This window comes from Pelodiscus sinensis, chromosome 1 (genome assembly GCF_049634645.1).
Source record: "Pelodiscus sinensis isolate JC-2024 chromosome 1, ASM4963464v1, whole genome shotgun sequence".
In the NCBI taxonomy this organism is placed as follows: domain Eukaryota; kingdom Metazoa; phylum Chordata; order Testudines; family Trionychidae; genus Pelodiscus; species Pelodiscus sinensis.
In genome coordinates this window covers 205,047,205-205,068,627 of record NC_134711.1, presented here as the reverse complement: position 1 = coordinate 205,068,627, position 21,423 = coordinate 205,047,205, and the positions used below count along the sequence as shown (strand labels likewise).

General features: G+C 45.8%; 1 protein-coding gene across 3 annotated transcripts in view; it reads left to right on the top strand.

The window, feature by feature from the left end:
* The first annotated feature begins 13,279 nt into the window (after nucleotides 1–13,279).
* The window catches only part of POLA1 (DNA polymerase alpha 1, catalytic subunit), a 317,285-nt gene continuing 309,141 nt past the window's right edge, over nucleotides 13,280–21,423 (top strand). For all 3 annotated transcript variants that reach the window (XM_075913285.1, XM_075913286.1, XM_075913287.1), the window contains exon 1: nucleotides 13,280–13,439. In XM_075913285.1, coding sequence (XP_075769400.1) covers nucleotides 13,412–13,439 — 28 coding nt within the window. In that variant the 5' untranslated portion in view covers nucleotides 13,280–13,411. The remainder of the gene's footprint in view (nucleotides 13,440–21,423) is intronic.

The following is a 21,423-nucleotide window of genomic DNA, read 5'->3' as shown; positions in this document are numbered from 1 at the left end:
GTGCCAAGTCCTTCAGTCTTCCCCCGCTAAGGATTCTATATGTGACACCATGTCCCACTTTCCTCCATATCTCCCATTATTCTTTCCCCCACACGACTCTGCCCCCACCAGTAATTGTGTATGCCACCCATTACTCCTTGTCCCATATGGGGGTTCCTCATTCTTCCATCCTCAACAGTTCTCTGTGCACATACTTTCATTCAGATCAAGATCCCCCCTATCTTTCCCTCACCCTGCCAGAAGCTCCGTGTGCCCCCATTTTCCCTATTGCAGAGTCTTCCACTCTACCCTTGCCAAAGGCTCTGCCTACATCCCCCATTTCCTTTTCCTCCATACTCCACCAGCCAGGGATTGTGTGTGTGTCCTACTTCCCTCTCCCCCATATCAGGCCCCAAGGCCAGATTGACTCTTCTGGGATGCTGGGGCTACTAGATTCTGTTCGGCTCCCTGGGCTATGGGTTGGGGCCAAAAATTAGGGGATCAGTGTGTGTGAGGGGGCTGAGGGTTGCGGCAGGAGAATGGATGCACTGCAGTAGGGGGTGAGGGTTCTGACTGTGGGTGCAGGCTCTGGGGTTGGGCTGGGGATGAGCCATTTGTGGTACAGGAGCCTCCAGGCTGCAGTCAAGGGATTTGGAGTGTGGGGGCTCAGGGCGGGAAGTTAAGTAGGGGTACCGGGTTTGGGTAAGATTTTTGGTGCAAGAGGGGGGTTAGGATGTGAGATCCGGGATCTGGGAGGGAGTTAGGGACTTAGGGTGCAGGAGAGGGCTAGAGTAGGTGGTTGGGGTGTGGGTGCTTATCTGGGGGCAGCTCCTGCTTGGTAAGGGGGGGAAACAGGTGGCTCTGTGCGGCCTTTGCTCACTTTCTGGATCATCCCTGAGCTCTCATTGACGAAGAATTGCCGTCAGTCAGAGCTGCAGGAGGTGGAATCTGCAGGTGAGCATCAGCACCGAGATAGAGCTTCCTAGTGTAGTGCTTGTCATGGCGACGCAGCTCCAGGGAGATGGGGAGGGAGGAATGGCAGCTCATGGAGCCATCTCTCCCCCCACCAGACAGAGCCAGCCTGGAACACAGCACACAGAGGCTTCAGTGGCTGTAGTCCCAGGGCCCTAGGCTAAGGGGACCGTGGCTGCAGCTCCTTTCTTAATCCAGCCCTGCCAGGGTCCCATATTCACCTGCCCCATGCTTAGGATTCCCTAATTATTCCTGAAGCTTCAGGGGGTAGCCGAGTTAGTCTGAACAGAAAAAACAACAAATGGTCTGGTAGCGCTGTATAGACTAACAAAACATGTAGATAGTATCATGAGCTTGAAGTGCGCTATGCGTTAAGGGTTGTTTTTACTAATTATTCCTGTTTCCCACCTTCCCACTTCCCCTGAGGGGGACTGGGGTTTATATGCACTGCTTTTGTAAACTAATTTGGAACAAAATTTCAGTTGATGAGCAATGATTGTGGATTTCCTCCCAAGATGATAGTTGTTTGTATCTTGCACCTGAATTTCTGTCAAATACATACATAGCTGACCAATTAGTGTTAAGACCAAATAAGACCTATCATTTCTATCATTGGCTGAGTGGCTGGTTTCATTCTCTGCTCATTTTAACAAGTAGGTTTTCAATTATCTGGTTGTCAAGGAAGGACAGAATGCTAACCAAACATTTCTGCACTTAGACTCATCTGTTGAATGCACAGGGAAGAGACTTTGAAGCTTTTAGAGGACTCTCGCTAGTTGTTAATAGGCTATTTTCTCCCTAAAACCAAAGACATGGGTACAAATGATACACACATATATGACTGCTCCTATAGCTTCCTAGTTGTAAATGAGATCAGAATTTGGCTCTAAGTTAATACCAGATCTGCAACTCAGAAATTTACAACACAGCATTTCCAAAACTGGAGCCCTTATGAAGATTTAAATTAGAGACTTTACCTCCCTATCTGGTTTGAAGAAGAACAATTTCTTATTCATGTCTAAATTCTATTGCTTGTTCCTCCTCAAAATTGCTAAGATCCATTATTTTCTCTGTATCCTTTCAATGAAAGCTCATATCCAGGCCCTCATTATGTCTTCTCTTTTTTACTATGAACTCCTCCTCTCTGACTTCCCTCTCATGCACATCAGTGTCCTCAACTCTATACAAAATGCTTTTGCTAAGATTGGCTTCCTTCTCCATGGCCCATTTTCAGTCTGTCTGCTGCATTCTCCTCCTCCACTATCTCAAGTTAAGGCTTTTTGAGTCTACTTTCAAAGATCTGCCTATCCACAATTTGTCCATCCCTACTTATCCACCTATACTATTCAAAATCACTAGCAAACACCAGTCCCCTTTGCTCTACCCGTGAAGCCAGCCTTTGGTTGGCCATTTCTCAGATTTTCACATGAATTCTCCATGGCCTTCTTCTAACTCACCCTATATGCTTGTAACATACTTTCTGGGTGCATCTGAAAGAATCCTATCCCTGTTACATTCAAGTCCTCCTCCTGAAGGGCCATCTTTGCTGGGAGGGTTTTTTAAACCATAAAACTTGCTTAGTTACTGTTATAACTTTATGAAATAACCTGGGAATACATATATGTCTTATTTAAAACCCACAACACATATGTGTGCATTGATCTATCTGTTGAGCTATCAATATCTATTTATCTCTATATATGATATGGGCAGGCTATGTCACCAGAATGTCACATGAGCATCTGCCAGAAAAGACACTTAATAGGGAGCTAAAGCAGGGAAAGCACTATTAGAGAGGCTAGAAGAAACCTTTCAAGGACTCCCTCTAGTTACCCTGGATGTGTTTCAGCACTGACCCAGAGTTTTGGGATGATCTTGCTCTTGATCATTCTACCTAAGTCTCATTTATACTGGAGCTACATTCTATGGGCAGAGGAGAACTACTGAGTCAGAGCAGAAGCACAAGCAGCATAACTCTCACAGCAGCAGCATGTCCATTGTAGATCAAATAATCCATAGTGGCATCTTTTGTTCAGTGTGCCATAGACAGTTCAAAGCTCAAACTGACCTGATCAGGCACTTATATGTTCACAAAACCAAATCAATCAGTAATGTCACCGTCATCTTCAAACTTGAAGGATGAACAATAAAATAAACATATATTATACATAAGCCGGGCTACCAACCCTATTATTAAGGTTGCCTGACACTTCCTATTATAAAACCTTGTTTTCAGTTGCTTATAACTTTGCCTATTTTTAACCATTCAGAATGAAGTTTCCCAACCCCGGTGTCTGCATTAAGCTCAATATTTAAAAATAAGATAGTTAAAATAATTTAGCAGTTTCCAAGAAGAAGGGTAGGATCTAATATGTTGGTGTAGCCATGTTAAATAATTCTGAAGACCTTTTTAGAAATGCTCTAAGCCACGCCCCCTTCCTTGCTTTGGAGCAAAAGATTCCAACCCAGCTGATGAACTGTAAAGTATCAGGGGGAAGGCACAATTTTTCCCCCTCAGTATAGTTTAATAAACTATGAAATTACACACAAAAGCTTTGCTAGAAGGAGATTCAAGGTTGCAAAGTCAAGCACCCAAAAGTTAGAAAATGCCAGAATTAAGGCATTAAAACGTTATTTTTTCCCACATGACTTGGCTTCATTCATTGAATAGAAAGGCATGAGCTACTCAGTTATGTGTTTAGACAAGGTAGAGCACAGGAGACTGACTACTTCTATCTAAACAGAGGTGTTTTGACAGCATGGAGAAAAGGGACTGTGGGAAAAGGGAAAGAATATAGTACAATTTCCAGCTCCCAAATACTGTACTAAATGTAAGTGACAAAATGTATGCATACTCACAGTAACCCCATATAAGTTCCAGAACTATTTTTATAGTTTATTTTTTGCATTTTACTCAGAATAAATAATGCAACTAGACAATTTTCACTTCCTGGCTCTCCTGTACAAGCATAGAGTTGGTATTTTTGTGGATTTCACAGTTGTGTTTGAAGTGAGTTAATATGGGCTGGTATGCCATACTGGTACATTCCACCTTTGGACAAATCAAAGGGAGTTATGGCCTAGAATTTGCAGAAAAGGTCTTCTCTAAAAATAAACATTTGAGATAGAATAAAAAATAAAACAAACTTGGCCACATTGGGAAGACAATTTAACAAGGCAAAGGCTGAAGCAAGATGATGATATAATGCAGATAAAACAACCCATGATCTTGATAGAAAAAGAGAAATATAGACCTAGCAAAAGTGTAAGATTGGGAGAGATTATAGATAAGGTTTGGCAAGGAGAGGGAAAGGTGGAGTGGGAGTAATCTTCTTTTTCCAGTTTGAGCAGGGAGAGAATTTTTGAATAAATAAAATAATAATCTATTGTCATTAGGGCTAGCGTTAGACACATACCAATATTTGTATATATGAACTAGAAAGTTAAAGTGACTATAGACAAGAATGAAACTTGAGTTGTATAGTTTCACTATCCAAGCTGATTGAAATGCAAAAGAGTAATCAAATATAAATGGTGAAATTAATTCAGTGTTTAAGTTTTTGTTTTAATAAATTAGACACTGATTCTTCAGTAAGATCTACGGGGGGAATGATGGTCCACCCACATAAATAAAATGGTAAGACTGGAGCCTTAATGTGTTAGTAGTAATGCCACTAATTATTTGAAATGTATATAGTTTTATCATGATGAGCTCCTTTTATCTGCCAAAAAGACTTGAATTAGTGTGAACTCACATCTATTTCTAGTTCACAGAGGGGGTGTATTTGATTTTCAGCCAGGGCTTGAATTTTAACAGCCTCTCTGCAATAATGTGGTGCTTATATATTCATCGTTCAATTTTATGAAACCAAAAGTGAGAGTGCTAAAAGTGGTTAAAACAGAGACTTCCATGCTGTTGCAATACCTACATGCTTTGTAAGCCATTGGCACCAGAAATAATTGTTAGACAATACAATACTGTAAAGATTCATGCTCAGTGAGTTTGCTCTGACTTGCCTTCCCTATTTTTTTATATTATAATGTTTTATACTTCTTGGTTTGGATGGGAGTTTGGTATAAACAGGCTGGTGGCCAGATTCCGATATCTATTACAGCAGGTTTCCAAACTGTGGAGCATGTGCTGCTAGGCAGCCACAGAGGAACATTCTGGGGACTTAGAGAGGGAGTGTCACTTCCACCCCCTGACTCACACCCAGCCTCTGGTCCAGTATCAATGCCTCCATGCCCAGTGATGGCTCTGATTCTAGAGACCATCACATCCATCTTCCACCACACTGAAAACCTGAGGAGGATGGGGAGGTATTGGACAGCACAACCAAAAATTGCAACTCAAAGGAGGGAGGCCAGAGGGAGTTTGAGAACTGCTGTGCTACAGTGATGTAAATCCAGTGTCACTCCATTAACGATGGAGTTATCTGGATTTAGTCTAGTCTAACTGCAATAAAAATTTGGATTTTAAAAGTGCTTTCTTCAGGCTTAGTCCATGCACTTAGTCTTCTTTGACTCTTTCAGTGTCACTAATGCAGTCAGGACACAAAATAAATACTTGTGGGTGCCACCGTGAACTTTATTTTCTACTTTCAGAATCCCATTGCATTAGGAACAGTTTGAATCTGATGGCTTAAGGCTTAATGTCTAAACTTTAATTTTAATTTCACTTCAACCTGACCCTACCAGGTGATTTAAAGTGGAGTATGAAGACAGTGTCAGATAGTAGACAAGATCTGGTAAATAGGCAGATTGCTACAATTTGAATGCAAAAGTTTGACCAGAATATTATATCACATAAATGAAAAATACATGCTTCTTTGTGGTGATTTAATCAGTTAACTAGACATGATGAATAACATGTTTTGGAAACAAATGTGGAACATAGGTAGTGCTATATGTAGGGGAAAGCTTGTTCCTAAGGATCCTTTATCTGAAGCCTATTATTTCCACTATTCTCATTTTAAAGGTGTATTCTCCTAAAAAATCCTTGAAGAAGTGTTTCATTTTTAATAGTTACATTGGTTTAAATAGTTCACATTGCAAAGTGGTATAAATAGCACAATTTGATAAGTCACTTCTGAAGTGGATTAGTTACAAAGGGCCAAATTAATCTCTGGTATAAACTCTGATGATAATGGAGTTACAGCAAGTCTGAATTCAGACCAACATAGGGAGGAAATAAAATGTGTGTGTGTACATTAGCATATGTACACGTGCACTAAGACATATGGTCTATAAAAGTGAAAAAATAATGGTTAGACATTTCTAGACAAAGTATGACAATGAAATTAGCTAACATTGTTATAATGTATGATCTCCCCTCATTTTATTAATATATTACTCCTATGTTTTCAAGAGATTCTAACATTTACAAGTGTAAACTTGGTGTACAATGCCCCAACTAGGAAATCTTACTTTAACTATTTATGTTACAATAAAACTGTACTTTATTAAGATCAAGTACATGGTACAGCAACGAGACAAAGATGAGGCTGTAATATAATTTGTTTTATATGGGTACATCTACACTGCACCGTAACTCGAAATAAGATACGCAATTTGAGCTATGCAAATTGCGTATCTCATTTTGATGCTATTTCAAAATAGCTTTTTTCATCATTTGGTGCTGTTTACATAGTATTCCAAAACATCCCTTACTCCTCATAGAATGAGGTTTACTGGGACTTCAGAATAGTAAGCCCGAAACAATGGGTTTGCTGTGAAATTGAGGAATAGGTATTTCGGGATAGTGCTGCAATGTAGACATACCCTATTTGTCCTGTATGTTTATTATATTTTGCAGAAAAAACAAGAAAAAAATCTAAATCACCATTAGTTGAAAACTGGGTGTATAGATATCCTGAGTTTCTTCCTCTCTCCTGTGTTTTCTGCCATCTTTGTTAACTTGTTTCTCTCACACTTCTCTTTGCAGCATTCACACTTCCCTTAAGAGAATCACTTCTTGTATGTAAAGGTCATGCCATGTAAAGGTCTTTGGCAACAATTTGTTTGATAAATTAACCATCGTTGTGCACCAGCTCAAAGGTTGATACTGCCTGAATGACAGATGTTCTTCTGGTTGTACAACAGATGACAAAGAATGAAAAATGGATTTACTTTTCTTAATTTTAAAAAAAGGTATCCAGTTTAAAATTCTTAAGTATTTTACAAAGACCCTAAACAAACAAACTGTAGAAATGGTTTACATGTTTTACACTGAATTAATCATAGTGTAGAATCTATGGGAAGGAGCTGAAGGACAGGCAAAACTGATGACGAGGCTGAACGGATGAGGGGCCTGGAGAACTGGCGTGATATGCTAATACGGGATGTAGTGTTGTACCTATGTTGGTCCCAGGATAGTAGAGAGCCAAGGTGGGTGAGGTAATGTTTTATTGGATCAACTTCTCTTGGTGAGAGAGACAAGTTTTTTTGCTTATACAGAGTTTTTCTTCCTGAAGCTCAAAAGCTTTTCTCTCTTACCAGAAGAAGTTGGTACAGTAAAACATTTTACTTCACCCACCTTGTCATGCTAGGCTGTGTCTACACTGGGCCACTTATTCCGGAAAAGCAGCTTTTCCGGAATAACTTGCCAGCTGTCTACACTGGCCACTTGCTTTTCCGGAAAAGCAATGACGATCTACTGTAAAATTGTCAGTGTTTTTCCAGAAAAACTATGCTGCTCCTGTTCGGGCAAAAGTCCTTTTCCGGAAAAACTGTTCCGGAAAAGGGCCAGTGTAGACAGCACAGTAGTCTTTTCCGCAAAAAAGCCCCCATCACGAAAATGACGATCGGGGCTTTTTTCCGGAAAAGCACGTCTACATTGGCCACGGACGCTTTTCCGGAAAAAGTGCTTTTCTGGAAAAGCATCCTGCCAATGTAGACGCGCTTTTTCCGGAAATACTTATAACGGAAAACTGTTTCATTTTAAGCATTTCCGGAAAAGGGTGCCAGTGTAGACGTAGCCCTAGTGTTGGGGCAGAATTGATATGGGGACAGGACTGGTTGGGACTGGCAAACTTGGGAGTGAGAACTCCTGCAGTAAGAGTTAAAATCACCATACTCAAGAAATTTGGCAGACTTGTCATCAATTAGGGTACGTCTAGACTACAGGCTTCTGTCGACAGAAGTTTTGTCGACAGATACTGTCGACAAAACTTCTGTCGACAAAGAGCGTCTAGACTACATTGAGTTCTGTCGACAAAGCAAGCTGCTTTGTCAACATGGTAGTGTAGACGCAAAGGACATTTTACATGCAATAACACCTTCTGTCGACAGAAACTCTGTCGACAGAAGGCATTATGCCTCGTAAAATGAGGTTTACCAGCGTCGACAAAACTGCTGAGTTCTGTCGACGTTATGTCGACAGAACTCAGCGATAGTGGGGACGCAGGTATAGTTTTGTCGACAAAAGTCCACTTTTGTTGACAAAACCCTGTAGTCTAGACACACTCTTATTGTCATACACACACCAAGGCCAGGTTGTAGGGAATGGGCCACATCCACCCTGATTGAACTGACCTTGTTAACATTGGTCCTTCGCATAGTAATGTAATACACCCATCTTTGCATGTGTATATATACCTGTCAAGCTTGAAGTTTCCACTTCATGCATCTGACAAAGTGGGTTCCATCCCACGAAAGCTTATGCCTAAATATGTTTGTTAGTCTTTAAAGTGTCACAGGACTGCTTACTGTTTTTGCTGAAACAGACTAACATGGCTACCCCTCTGAAGCTTGAGGCCAGACAGAGGGATTTCTAAAATAAAAAAGACACAAAAAAACCCACGGTATAATCTCTCTTGCACACATGCATGCACACATATACACACAGATCCCCAACGTGATTTTTTGGGTTTGATTCATGAATTTTGAATTCCTGCGACTGGCAGTACTGGACTAATTTATTTTAATGTTTAGTTAGGTTGTTGCCTCATTTTCCTCAATTATATGATTTTGTGTTGTACACATATTAAAGAGACAGTGGCTACAACGGGGAAAATGTGCATATATCCAATGGAAGAGGGTTATTTATAGGTAGCTAGAAATTTGTTTTACTGTCTTCGGTGTTCCTTCATGTTCTAACAGTCAGTATGGCAAGGATGGCCAGAATGTTCTGACAATGCTAGGAAAAGCACTCATAAACAGGTATGAAACTAGGATTAAAAACTAGTATTCCTTCTTTCTTCACAACAGAGGTTCACTAATCTACCTAAATGAATGTCCAATCCACTTGTGGAGAAGTAAATGAGTTGTCATCAGTCTGTTTTAGAATCAAACAATAGCTTTTTAGATTTTGGAGGATAAGACATCTACTTTGCCATTATCATAGTTGCCAATTCTGTAAGGACCTGACAACAGCAGAGAAACAAATACATGGTGTTGTAAATCCTTCACACTCAGATGCTGAAAAGACTCAGGATTATAAGCAGTCTATGCATCCAGTATTAGCTCTACACTTACCCAGAGATCGGTGTTGCAGTGATTTATTCCCCTGAGAGTCAGTTTAGCGGGTCTAGTAAAGGTCCAGTAAATCAACAGCTATTACTCTCTTGTTGACTCCAGTTCTCTAGTGGAACAAGAAGCATAAGAGAAGTTGATGGGAGAGTTTCTTCCATTGACTTCCTCCCTGCCCCCCACAGCGGAGACCCAGTGGTAACTCTACCAAAGGTAAGTCCGCTCCAGTGATGCTATTCACATAGATAGACTTGCATGCCTTAGGTTGACATTGCCCTTAGGGTCAGGGCTGGACTGAGCCATACGTGCGCCCCAGACCCCAGGAGCGCGGCGCCGCCCCCAGGAGTGCGACTCATGTGCGGCTCTGCACCTGGGCGCCCGGCGTATGCGTGCACCACCCCGAGCACACGGAGCATGCTCGGTGCCGCCACCGCCTGGCACGGCAGCTCCGCGTGGCACCCCCTACAATGGGGCACCCTGGGCGGTAGCCTGGTTGGCCCGTATCTGTTCTAGGAATTCTCATACCATTTCTGGAGTTACTGCATTTCTCCCTTTGTGTGCAACATGAGTATCACAAATAAATGCACTCTATATACAAGTGAGGGATTGAGTAATATAAATTGTAATTGGTCAGCACTGCTGGGAAACTGCCTTTTTGAAGAAAAGTCAAAGGTCACATCCCAATAGAAAATGCTGATCACAAAGCTACCCTAAAGCCCTAAATATCACATTGTTACAAGGGGATCCCGGCAATGTTAAAGTGTGGGGTAGTCAATTTCAATAACAATTGAAACATGCTAAAAGTCTTGTAAAATCTCAACTGAGGCTTCTAAACCCAGTGGCGGACATAGGGCAGGGCGAGCGGGGCAGCTGTCCTGGGCCCCGTGCTTCAAGAAGCTCCATGCATGTGCCGTGGCGCCACGGCGCATGCGCTGTGTAAAAGGGGGAGCCCCTCGAAATTGTGCTGCCCTGGGCCCCGCAAAATCCTCATCCGCCCCTGCAAAAACCATTTCAAATCATTTTTTGTGTGTGCAATTTCAGGTATGATTTGCTCCTGGGTTGATGTTGGAGCAGTGCTCTGGTGCATATGGCTGAAGACATCTGCCTAGCAATTGGAGTAATTTAAGTAAAGCTGAGATATGTTGTGGGCAGGGAGAAAGGAGACAGGGACATTTCCAAGTCCCCGGCTGCTTGGTGCCTTTAGGAATCTGGTGCTAAGCAGCAGAAGGAAATGCCTTCCCCTGAATGAGCCCTCTAACAAGAGTCAGCAACTTACACTGCTGGCAAGATTGAAAAAAGGCCAGTACTCTCCCCTGCTTTGTGACTTAGCTTCCTTCTCCCTCTGCTCCTACAGTATCCAGTTTAGCTACTGAAGTGAATAGGCAGCAAGTTATATAGGCCTATGGTGCCCATGCTCCACCAATATTCTGGAATGTGGGCCTGGCTTCACCAATGTTTGGTCTTAGTGTTTCTGAGCCATCCTCTCCATAAGACAGACCAAAACCACCACCAAAACTTTGGGGTTGGGGGAGGGCTGTGTTTAAGGAGAATGAGGGGTCTAGGGCAGCATGAAGGGTTAGTGGGGGGCCTGATGCTGGCAGCAGTAAGCAACTCAGTCCCAGTCTGCCCCAGATCCTCTCCACTCCACCCTTACTCCTTTACTTCCCCAAAGCTCCTGCCCTATCCCTGCTCTGCCCCACCCCAATTCCACCCCTTTCTCTGAACTCCTGCCCCACCTCATCTTTCCGGGGACTTCCATACCCTTCCCTGACCAACACCAGGAGTGTGGCGGGATGGGGCTGGTTTGCTTACCTCCAGGCTGCCCTGGACTCTGCGTCCACCTGAACCAATCCCCCACAGTGCTGGGCCCAGGGTGATTCGTCCAGTCTGTCCTATGGATGCTTATCAGCTAGTCGACAGGCTAGTCAACTAGTTGCTTCCCCCCCCCCCTTGCTGCCTCTATCAGAAAGAGCAGGGGATACTTCAAAGTGACAGTGCCACATGAAGCCTGAGGCCAGACCGTGGGCTCCACATGATGCAGCCGCTTTGAAACGCCACATGCAGCCCGGGCCAGCTGGAGTGTCCCCAGAATGCATGTGGCGTTTCAAAGTGGCAGTGCTGTGTGGAGCCCAGGATCAGCTGGGGACTCCCCCACTGACCCAGGCTCCGTGTGGTGCTGCCGCTTTGAAATGCCATGTGGAGCCTGATGCTGGGCTCCCCACAGCGTTTCCAAGTGGCAGCACCACATGGAGCCAGGCATCAGCGGGGGAGTCCCCAGTTGATCCCAGGCTCCACCCAGCAATGCACGAGGAGCCTGAGGCTGGGCTCCCTATGGTGTTTGAAGGCGGCAGCACTGCACGGAGCCTGGGGTCAGCGAGGGAGTCTCCTAGGGCTGTTGCTACACTTCAAAGGTGGAGATGCCCTATCGACTAATCGAATAGTTGATGCAAAATGCATCGACTATTCAATTAGTCAATTACTCGATATATAACATCACTTACTAGGACCCACTTCGGGCACCACCAAAAATAATGCAAACCTGGAACCCATGCTGAAGTGATGAAGTTGCAGAACCCACAGTTTCGGCTGATTGGGAATCCTGCAGCTTCTTTTGATCTCAAGGCTACTGGCCATTAAGGACACAAGACCTCTGCACTGTGGGGATCCCAGAAGCTGGGGGGACCTCCTCTACCCTGACTTTATTGGGTAGAATAAAGTCAGGGTAGAAGAGGTCTTCTACCCTGACTGTTGATGTAGCACCATGCAATTCCACATAGCAGCAGAAGTGCTAGTGGAAAAAACTCCTGCATCTGTTTACCAATATTTCCTGACCACTCTGCTCTCAGACACCTAGGAGGGGAAATTACTGGAATGGGTCAAATTCATTCTTCCTATAATCCCACTGATGTTAATTGGCTTATATCAGGAGCCATGTTCAAATGGCCCAATCTCTTGTGCAAATGGGGTGGATAAAGCCTTTATTTTCTATCTACATCGGCAGCAAGCAAGCTGTGAAGTATTTTGCTATGTACACGCATTTATTGTTCTCTGTAATAGCACCTACGACCCCTGACTATAGGCCAGTAGTAATACAGGTGCACACCCGACTGAGCTAGGTGCAGGCTGTCAGGACAGCCAGGCTGCCCAGCCACCCCAAGGCTGTGTCCAGACTCAGGGGTTTTTTCGGGAAAAGTAGCCTTTTTCTGAAAAAACTTCCCCTGCGTCCAGACTCAAGCCGCGTTCTTTCAAAATTAAATCGAAAGAACGCGGCTTTTCTTTCGATGGCGGTAAACCTCATTTCACGAGGAAGAACGCCTTCTTTCGAAAGTTCCTCTTTCGAAAGAAGGCGTTCTTCAATGTAAATAGGGCTTCTTCGAAAGAGAGCATCCAGACTCACTGGGTGCTTTCTTTCGAAAAAGCAAGCCGCTTTTTCGAAAGTTCAACGTGCAGTCTAGACGCTCTCTTTCGAAAGAGGCTTGCAGTCTAGACATAGCCCAAGCGTGGGCAGAAATGGCTCTTTTCCTTAGCATCCCGCATGAGTTTACAAATGATTCCTCCAGAGCCAGAACGATGAACAAGCCGCAGAGCCTCCCCTGGACCCAGAAGGAGTCACCTGCGCCCCTGGAACTCCGTGGCGAGCGCCCGCCCCCACCCCCGCAGGAGCAAGCAAATAGCAAGTACGCCTGGTCCTAACTTGCAGTCAGGGTGCAGCTGTAGCCTTCAGGCACCCGCCCGCGTCTCTCTCCCGTCCAGAGCGGGAGCCGTAAACACAGAGACAACCCGCAGGGCGCCCGCGCGCAGCTCCGGCTCCTCCCCCTCGACCCGCGCAGGAGGGCTGGAACGGGGTGAAGGGGCGGGCTGGCGAGAGACTGGGCGCGCCACGGCTCCTGATTGGCTGGCCGCGCGGCCGCAGCGCCCCGGCCGCCTCTCTCGCGCCACTTTCGGGCGCGTTGGCGCGAGCGGGCTGGCAGCGAGCGGGCTCGGGGCCACCATGGCGGAGAGCGAGACCCGGCGCGGCGGTGAGAGGCGGGCGGGGCTCGCGCAGGGGCGGGGTCTGTGTGGTGGGGGTGCTGCATTAGGGCTCTGCTGGAGCATGTCTCCGGTGACCTGGGCGCGGCCGCGGCGAGTGGCTGCTTTTTTTGGGGGGAGGGGGGAGCGCGGGGACTTCATTGATGCCCCTGAGATTCTCCTTGCAAGGTGGCAGGGAGGATGCGTTGCGATCTTACCTGTTTCAAAACGTGTACCCCGGCGTGCTGAACCAAGCTCGTTGCGCTGACACCGGCCCCGGTGCCGTCCCGCTGCATGTATGGTTTTGCCTCACGCTGTTTTGTTCTTGAAAATGGGCTTTCTTCTTCTCCGGATGGGCTTCAAAGTCACCCCTGTCTGTATGCAACATGCTGTCAAGTGCATGGAGTAAATACAGGGGGAAGAGAACTGTCACCCGTTTTAATTTGAAAGAAACCTGCTTCATGCTAGCATAATGCAGAGGGGAATCCTGCCTCTCAGGAGTGTGTTCTCCCACGCTCCAAAGTCCTCATAAGCTGTCATTGTTGCTTAGGTCAGTTTTCTATGCTTATGATAGGCAATGGCCTCAGCACGATAGCAACCTAACCATTGTGAGGGGTTTTTTATTTTATTTTATTTTGGGAGGTATCTCAGCAAAGGAGAGTCTTAAGAAGATTACTATGTTAGTTTTGCAAATGTTTGTGGGTAGCTTCTGAGAATAAGGAGCATCAGAGAAGGAAACATGATGATTCTTGATTTAAAACTTAACAAGTGTGCAATGGAGGCTGGCACCTAGATGGATTGGAGGTGGGAGTCAATGTCTTGATAATGAAGGAGAGATGATAAATTATTTGTCGCCACCCTATCTATGTTTGATGCAATAGAGAAAGAGGAGCCAGTGGAAGAGTGCAACAAGAGTGATGACATGGGCAAAGCAGGCTGAGAACATAATCTTTGTAGCAACCTTCTGAATGGTTATAAGTAAGGCTGTACCAATTCATTGTTTTGGTCAATTTCACAGTCAGAGGATTTTAAAAATAATCATTTTCATGGTCTCAGATGCTGGTCTGAATTATTAGGGGACTGTGACCATGGGGGTCCCAATCTAAAATAATTTTGGAATGGGAGGTTGCAAGGCTATTGAAGGAGGGTTTGCCACCCTTGCCTCTTTGCAATACGCTGGAGAGCACTGCTGGAGAGCAATGGCTGCTGGCCAGATTTCAAGCTCTAAAGCCAGCATCACTACCAACATCAGCACAGAAGTAAGTGTTGCACAGTATTGGTGGGTGGGTCATCATATTTTCTTTTTTTCTCAGCAGCCTCCTATCCCTGGTTGGGGGGCTGACAGCCACTTTCACTTCTGCACTGCCTTCAGAACTATGCTGCTAGGCACCAGCCATGGGGACGCATTTTGCCCAATCTAGATCGAGCCATGTTGCCCCACCGAAGAAATCCAAGACATGCTCAAGAGGAGCGCAAACATAACACTCCATACAAACCCTGTCCCCACACAATTCCTGAAGTCAGTATTGCTCTTCTCATTCTACACTTTCACAGAGGCAAGGCAGCATAGCCATGTCCTTTGCTCCCACTCATGACCTGACAAATTATTCCAAAGCTGTACAAACTTGGATCAATATTGTAACATACTTCAGAGGCAACTGACCAACTATGTTCAGTGGACCAAAAAAGGAGAACCCCCCCCCCCACTAATGTTCCCATGGTAAAGACCCTACTCAACAGCTGATGTTTTGGTTCATAGCCATTCAGGTTGAGTAGAACTGTGGTAGATGCTGTAAATTTGGTAGGGCCCATGTTATAAGCAGGGCAAGATCTTGCAAAGACACTGGTGAAGATGTACCACTGCTCTGCCTGACCCCCAATAAAGTTAGCGGTGGTTGACCTCTGCTGATCCATTTGTGGGATCTAGACCTCAATAATACTGTTTTGCAAATGGAAATAGATAAATTGCTACTTTATTACCTAACAATTCAAGTACAGGACATTTTAATCAGTCATGTTACCTAAAGGAATAAATCTGTTAGTCTGACATCAGTATGGGGACAGGTTTACATTAGAAGCACTGTCGCATGTCTGGTGAAAATGCTTTGGGCTGACAGGAGAGCATTCTCCGGTTGTCAAAATTGAGTGTTTCTCAGATTGGTCCATGGACCCACTCTGAGAAAACTGCTACTGGCCGTTCCAGTTTGTTTACTTACTGGCTCAACGACCATGAAGCCCATCGGCTGCAAACGGCAAACCACAGCCAAGGGGAGTTATGGGAAGCAGCAGCCCGGGTCCTGCTGCTTCCCAAAGCTTCCCTTGGTTGCAAACAGCGAACAGCAGCAAATGGGAGCTATGAGGCTCCATGGCTGTGGAGCTGGTAATTAAACAAACCAGAATGGCTGCCCCAGAGCAGCTCTCTGAGTGGGTCCATGGACCACTTTAAGAAACACTAGCATAATTGCTCCCCCTCTGTAAGAGGAATAAGCTATGTTGGTGGGATACCAATCTAGTAGATATTTGCTTTTAGCAGTAATAGATGGGCTACATGCCACTGTAGGAAAGTCTTTGCCTGCCTCACTTCCATAAACCTACCAACCTCATTCATGAAGCTGCTTAGGTTTTTTTTGCCACCCACTGCCTCCCTTGGAAGGATGTTCCAGAATTTCACTTGTCTGATGGTTAGAAATCTTCACCTAATTTCAATTGTAAATTTGTTGATGTTCAGTTCATATCCATTTGTTCTTATGTCCATTTTGGTGCTTAACTTAAATAACTCCTTCCCTGGTACTTAGCCCTCATGAAGGGAAACAAGACGACATTCTATAAATATATTAGAAGCAAAGGAAGACCCAGAACAGGGTAGGCCCACTGTTTCTTCCTCCTCACTGAGCACTAAGAGGAAACTTGGAAATATCAGAGGTGCTTAATGACTTCTTCGTTTTGGTCTTCACCAAGAAGTCTGATGAAGGAATGCCTAACATAGTGGATGCTAGTGGGAAGGGGGTAGTTTAGAAGAACAAGTTAAAAATCACTTAGAAAAGTTAGATGTCTGCAAGTCACCAGGGCCTGATGAAATGCATCCTAGAATACTCAAGGAGCTGATAGAGGAGGTAGCTGAGCCTTTAGCTATCATCTCTGGAAAATCATGGAAGACAGGAGAGATTCCAGAAGACTTGAAAAGGGCAAATATAGTGCCCATCTATAAAAAGGGAAATAAGCACAACCCAGGAAACTACAGGCCAGTCAGTTTAACTTCTGTGCCAGGAAACACAATGGAGCAAGTAATTAAGGAAATCATCTGCAAACACTTGGAAGATAATAAGGTGATAGGGAACAGCCAACATGGATTTGTAAAGAACAGATCATGTCCAACCAATCTGATAGCTTTCTTTGATAGGATAACGAGTCTTGGGGATAAGGGAGAAGCGGTGGACGTGGTATACCTAGACTTTAGTAAGGCATTTGATATGGTCTCACGTGATCTGCATATTAATAAACTAGGCAAATAAAACTGAGATGGGGCTACTATAAGGTGGGTGCATAACTGACTAGATAACCATTCTCAGAGAGTAATTATTAACGGTTCACAATCCTGCTGGAAAGGTGTAACAAGTAGGGTTCCGCAGGGGTCTGTTTTGGGACCAGTTCTGTTAAATTTCTTCATCAACGATTTAGATATCGGCTTAGAAAGCATGCTTATTAAGTTTGCAGATGATACCAAGTTGGGAGGGGTTGCAACTGCTTTGGAGGATATGGTCATAATTCAAAATGATCTGGACAAATTGGAGAAATGATCTGAGGTAAACAGGATGAAGTTTAATAAGGACAAATGCAAAGTTCTCCACTTAGGAAGGAACAATAAGTTTCACACATACAGAATGGGAAGCGACTGTCTAGGAAGGAGTATGGCAGAAAGGGATCTAGGGGTTATAGTGGATCACAAGCTAAATACGAGTCAACAGTGTGATGCTGTTGCAAAAGAAGCAGACATGATTCTGGGATGCATTAACAGGTGTATTGTGAGCAAGACAAAAGAAGTCATTCTTCTGCTCTACTCTGCACTGATTAGGCTTCAGTTGGAGTATTGTGTCCAGTTCTGGGCACCGCATTTCAAGAAAGATGAGGAAAAATTGGAAAAGGTCCAGAGAAGAGCAACAAGAATGATTAAAGGTCTAGAGAACATGACCTATGACGGAAGACTGAAAGGATTGGTCTTGTTTAGTTTGGAAAAGAGAAGATTGAGAGGGGACATGATAGTGGCTTTCAGGTATCTAAAAGGGTGTCACAAGGAGGAGGGAGAAAAATAGTTGTTCTTGGCCTCTGGGGATAGAACAAGAAGCAATGGGCTTAAATTGCCTAGGGAGCTTGTGGAATCTCCATCTCTGGAGATATTTAAGAGTAGGTTAGATAAATGTCTATCAGGGATGGTATAGACCAGTGATTCCCAACGTGGTGCCCGTGGGTGCTGTGCCGAGTGATCGGGGCCAGCCCAGCCCCAGGCCTGTGGTGCGTGGGGGCACCAGCCCCGGGCATACAGGGGGCCCTGGGCGTGCTGCGCAGGCACGCGGCAGCCCCAAAAGGTTGGGAACCACAGGTATAGACAGTACTGGGTCCTGCCATGAGGGCAGGGGACTGGATTCGATGACCTCTCAAAGTCCCTTCCAGTCCCAGTATTCTGTGATTCTACGACTGATTGATTTTTATAGCAAGCAATCTCCCATCAGTTGTCTTTATCTTAGGCTAAACAAACAAAGCTCTTGGTGCCTCCTCTCAGGGGTATTTGATTCTTCTGATCTAGTAGCCCTTCTCCGCACCTGTTCCAGTTTGAACCTGTTTTTTTTTAAACATGAGTGACTAGACTTCTCCACATTATTCCAGATGAGGTTTCACTAGTGCTTTGTTTAGTGGTACTAAAACGTCCCTGTCTCTGATGAAAAATACCTGCCTAGTGCATCCTAGGACTGTTTGTTGGTTAGAGACTTAAATAAAAGTATAAAGAAGGAAGTTGGTGATCTAAAATGACCTTCCCTTCCATTTGGGGGAGAGGGATAGCTCAGTGGTTTGAGCATTGGCCTGTTAAACCCAGGGTTGTGAGTTCAATTCTTGAGGAGGCCATTAAGGGATTTGGGGCAAAATCTGTCAGGGATGGTACTTGGTCCTGCTGTGAAGGCAGGGGAACTGGACTTGATGACCTTTCAAGGTCCCTTCCAGTTCTAGGAGGTAGACATCTCCATTCATTTAAATCATGGATAGTGACTGTTTAGGCACGTGCCTACAGGAGGTTGGGTGGAAGCTTAACAACTGTTACCCTTCCCTTCCTGAATCTCTTGTAAGTGCTGTGACAAAGTCCCTTGTTAGCTCCCCAGGGGTTTTGTGCTTCTTGACAGTTTCTTGTGTGCCTTGGAGACTCACCTTGTCTCAAGGCAGCAAATGGGACTTCTCCAGAGGCAAGGAAGGGTCCCTGCTTACCGAGTCATTCTCATTACAGGCAAGACCTGAGTAAAGGAGGGGGGAGGGAAGACAAATCCCCTTTTTCTGGCCTTTGGTCTGTTCCCATCTCCCCAGCAAGGTAATCCTCCAAGAGAAGGGGGGTGGGAGTCCAGACCCACCCTCTCCACTGGACAGAAGGGGCAGCTGGCAGGGCTTCTTACCCCACCCTAATACAGCTACCTCTCCCTTGGGCCACTGCACCCACTGCTTCCTTCTGTTATTGTCTGCCTTTTACCTTGAGGTTCAGCCCTTCCATGCTTTGTGCCTCTCAAAACACACCCCTCCGCTGTCTGGGAGGAAACCTTTTATAGGGACTGGGAGTTAACCGCCTTAACTAGCAGCAGGTGCTTAATTACCTCCCCCCCCCCCCCCCCCCCCCCCCCCCCGGTCAACCTCCTTCTGGCTATGGCCAAACTGGCAACTTACAAAACCAGGGAGAAGAGGTTGGCCGAGGGAGGGGCCTGCGACTGTGGGGCCTATTTCCGTTCCTGCATCCGGGCAGAGTTCCACTGGGTGGCAGCCGCTGACTCTCTCTTGAGACCTTTGGGCGGCAGTGGATGCTGTCCAGAGTTCTTCGCTCGGTGTCCCTATCTTGTTTTAGCCCTTTGACGCTCACACCAGTCCCTGTTTTCTCTTTATTTGTCCCAAGTAATTTGTTGGTTTTTCTGGGCTAAATGGACCTTCCCTGTAGGCTGGGAGGGAGGTCCTTTAGATGTGGGCAGGCTAGTGCCCGCCCACCTCCCGGACACCAAATAGGACTAGGCCAAAAAAAAAAAGTTGCAGTTCACAGGCTGTGGTCTGCCACAGTGCATTATTATCACAATCTACCTATTCTGCAGCTCATCAGGTCCCACAGTACAGGCAGTCCCCGAGTTACACGGATCCGACTTACGTCGGATCCGCAGTTACGAATGGGGCCGTTCCTCTCCCTGGTCTCCCTGTCCGCTGCCCACGTGCTCCGTGGCTTGGCTCTGCTTTGCTCTGCTTTGCCCCCCCCGTCCCTCTGGTCTGCAGCTGGCCGCGTCCTCCGCGGCTTGGCTCTGCTTTGCCCCCGTCCCTCCGTCCCCCTGGGCTGTCCGCTGCCCGCGTGTTCCGCCGCTTTGCTCCCCGTCCTCCTGGTCTGCAGACCAGGGGGACGGGGAGCAAAGCAGAGCAAAGCCACGGAGCCCGAGGGCAGCAGGACAGCCACAGCGCGTCTGGGCTGTCCTGCTGCCCCCGTGCTCCGTGGCTTTGCTCCGGACACCTGTGGTACAGCAGCTGGGGCGCTTCCAGTTGGTCCCGTAGCGCCGCTCTGGGCACTACTGGACCAACCGGGCAGCAACCTAGCTGTTCTGCCCCAGGCGTCCTGATTCAGCCACTGCTGGTCAGATTCAGCAGCGGCTGAATCAGGACGCCTGGGGCAGAGCAGCTTGGGTGCTGCTGGGTTGGTCCAGTAGCGCCGAGGAGCGGCGGCGCTACTGGACCAACCCAGCAGCACCCCAGCTGCTCTGCTCCAGGCGTCCCCAAGTCAGCCGCTGCTGAAACTGACCAGTGGCTGACTACAGGAAGCCCCTGCCCCGGGCTTCCTGGAATCAGCCGCTGATCAGTTTCAGCAGCAGCTGACTTGGGGATGCCTGGGGTTCTTAAGTTGAATCTGTATGTAAGTCAGAACTGGTGTCCAGATTCAGCCGCTGTTGAAACTGATCAGTTTCAGCAGCGGCTGAATCTGGACGCCAGTTCCGACTTACATACAGATTCAACTTAAGAACAAACCTACAGTCCCTATCTTGTACGTAACCCGGGGACTGCCTGTATTTGATGTTTTGGCTACTCTCCTCACTCAGTAGCTTTATGGAGCTGCATCAGCATTTTATCACCTCTGTTCTTGTCTCTTCTGTGCCTACTTGTAGCCAGATTTGCTGCCTCCACAGCAAATCTGAATCCGCCTATTTCTGTCTTCAGTGGGGTTTTTTGGGAGGGGAAGCAGTAGTCTCCCACTTTAGCTCTTTCCTCTTCTCTGGGTTAGATTTCAGTCAGATGACTGAACCCACCTGGGACTTTCCTCCTGGCTCCTCTGCACCTTTTGTTTGGCTAGTAGGGATTTAAATTGCATTAAATGAAGTAAATGTGTAACCACTGAATTAGGGGCAGCAGACAGCTCCCCAAGAGCTGGTATGGGTGTGGGGTGGCATCGAGGAGCCTATATGTAACCATGAAGGTTAGCTGATTAGCTCAATCTGTGCATTGCTCCCTAGATGTCAGGAATTGTGGCAAACAATGGTCTACACAAGGAAAACATTTGTTATTGATTTCCTTTCTGCTAGCAGCATCTCCCTCAGTTCTATCCAACTGGAATGGTTATGAGCTAAAATATCAAATGCTGCATGGGATCTTACATCATGTGAATGTTTTTCTTCTCTTTTTTTTTTTTTTTGGTCCACTGAACATAGTTGATCACTTGCCTTCTGAAACTTGTTTTGATATTAATATAAATGTTTACAGCTTTGGAATAATTTGTTTGGC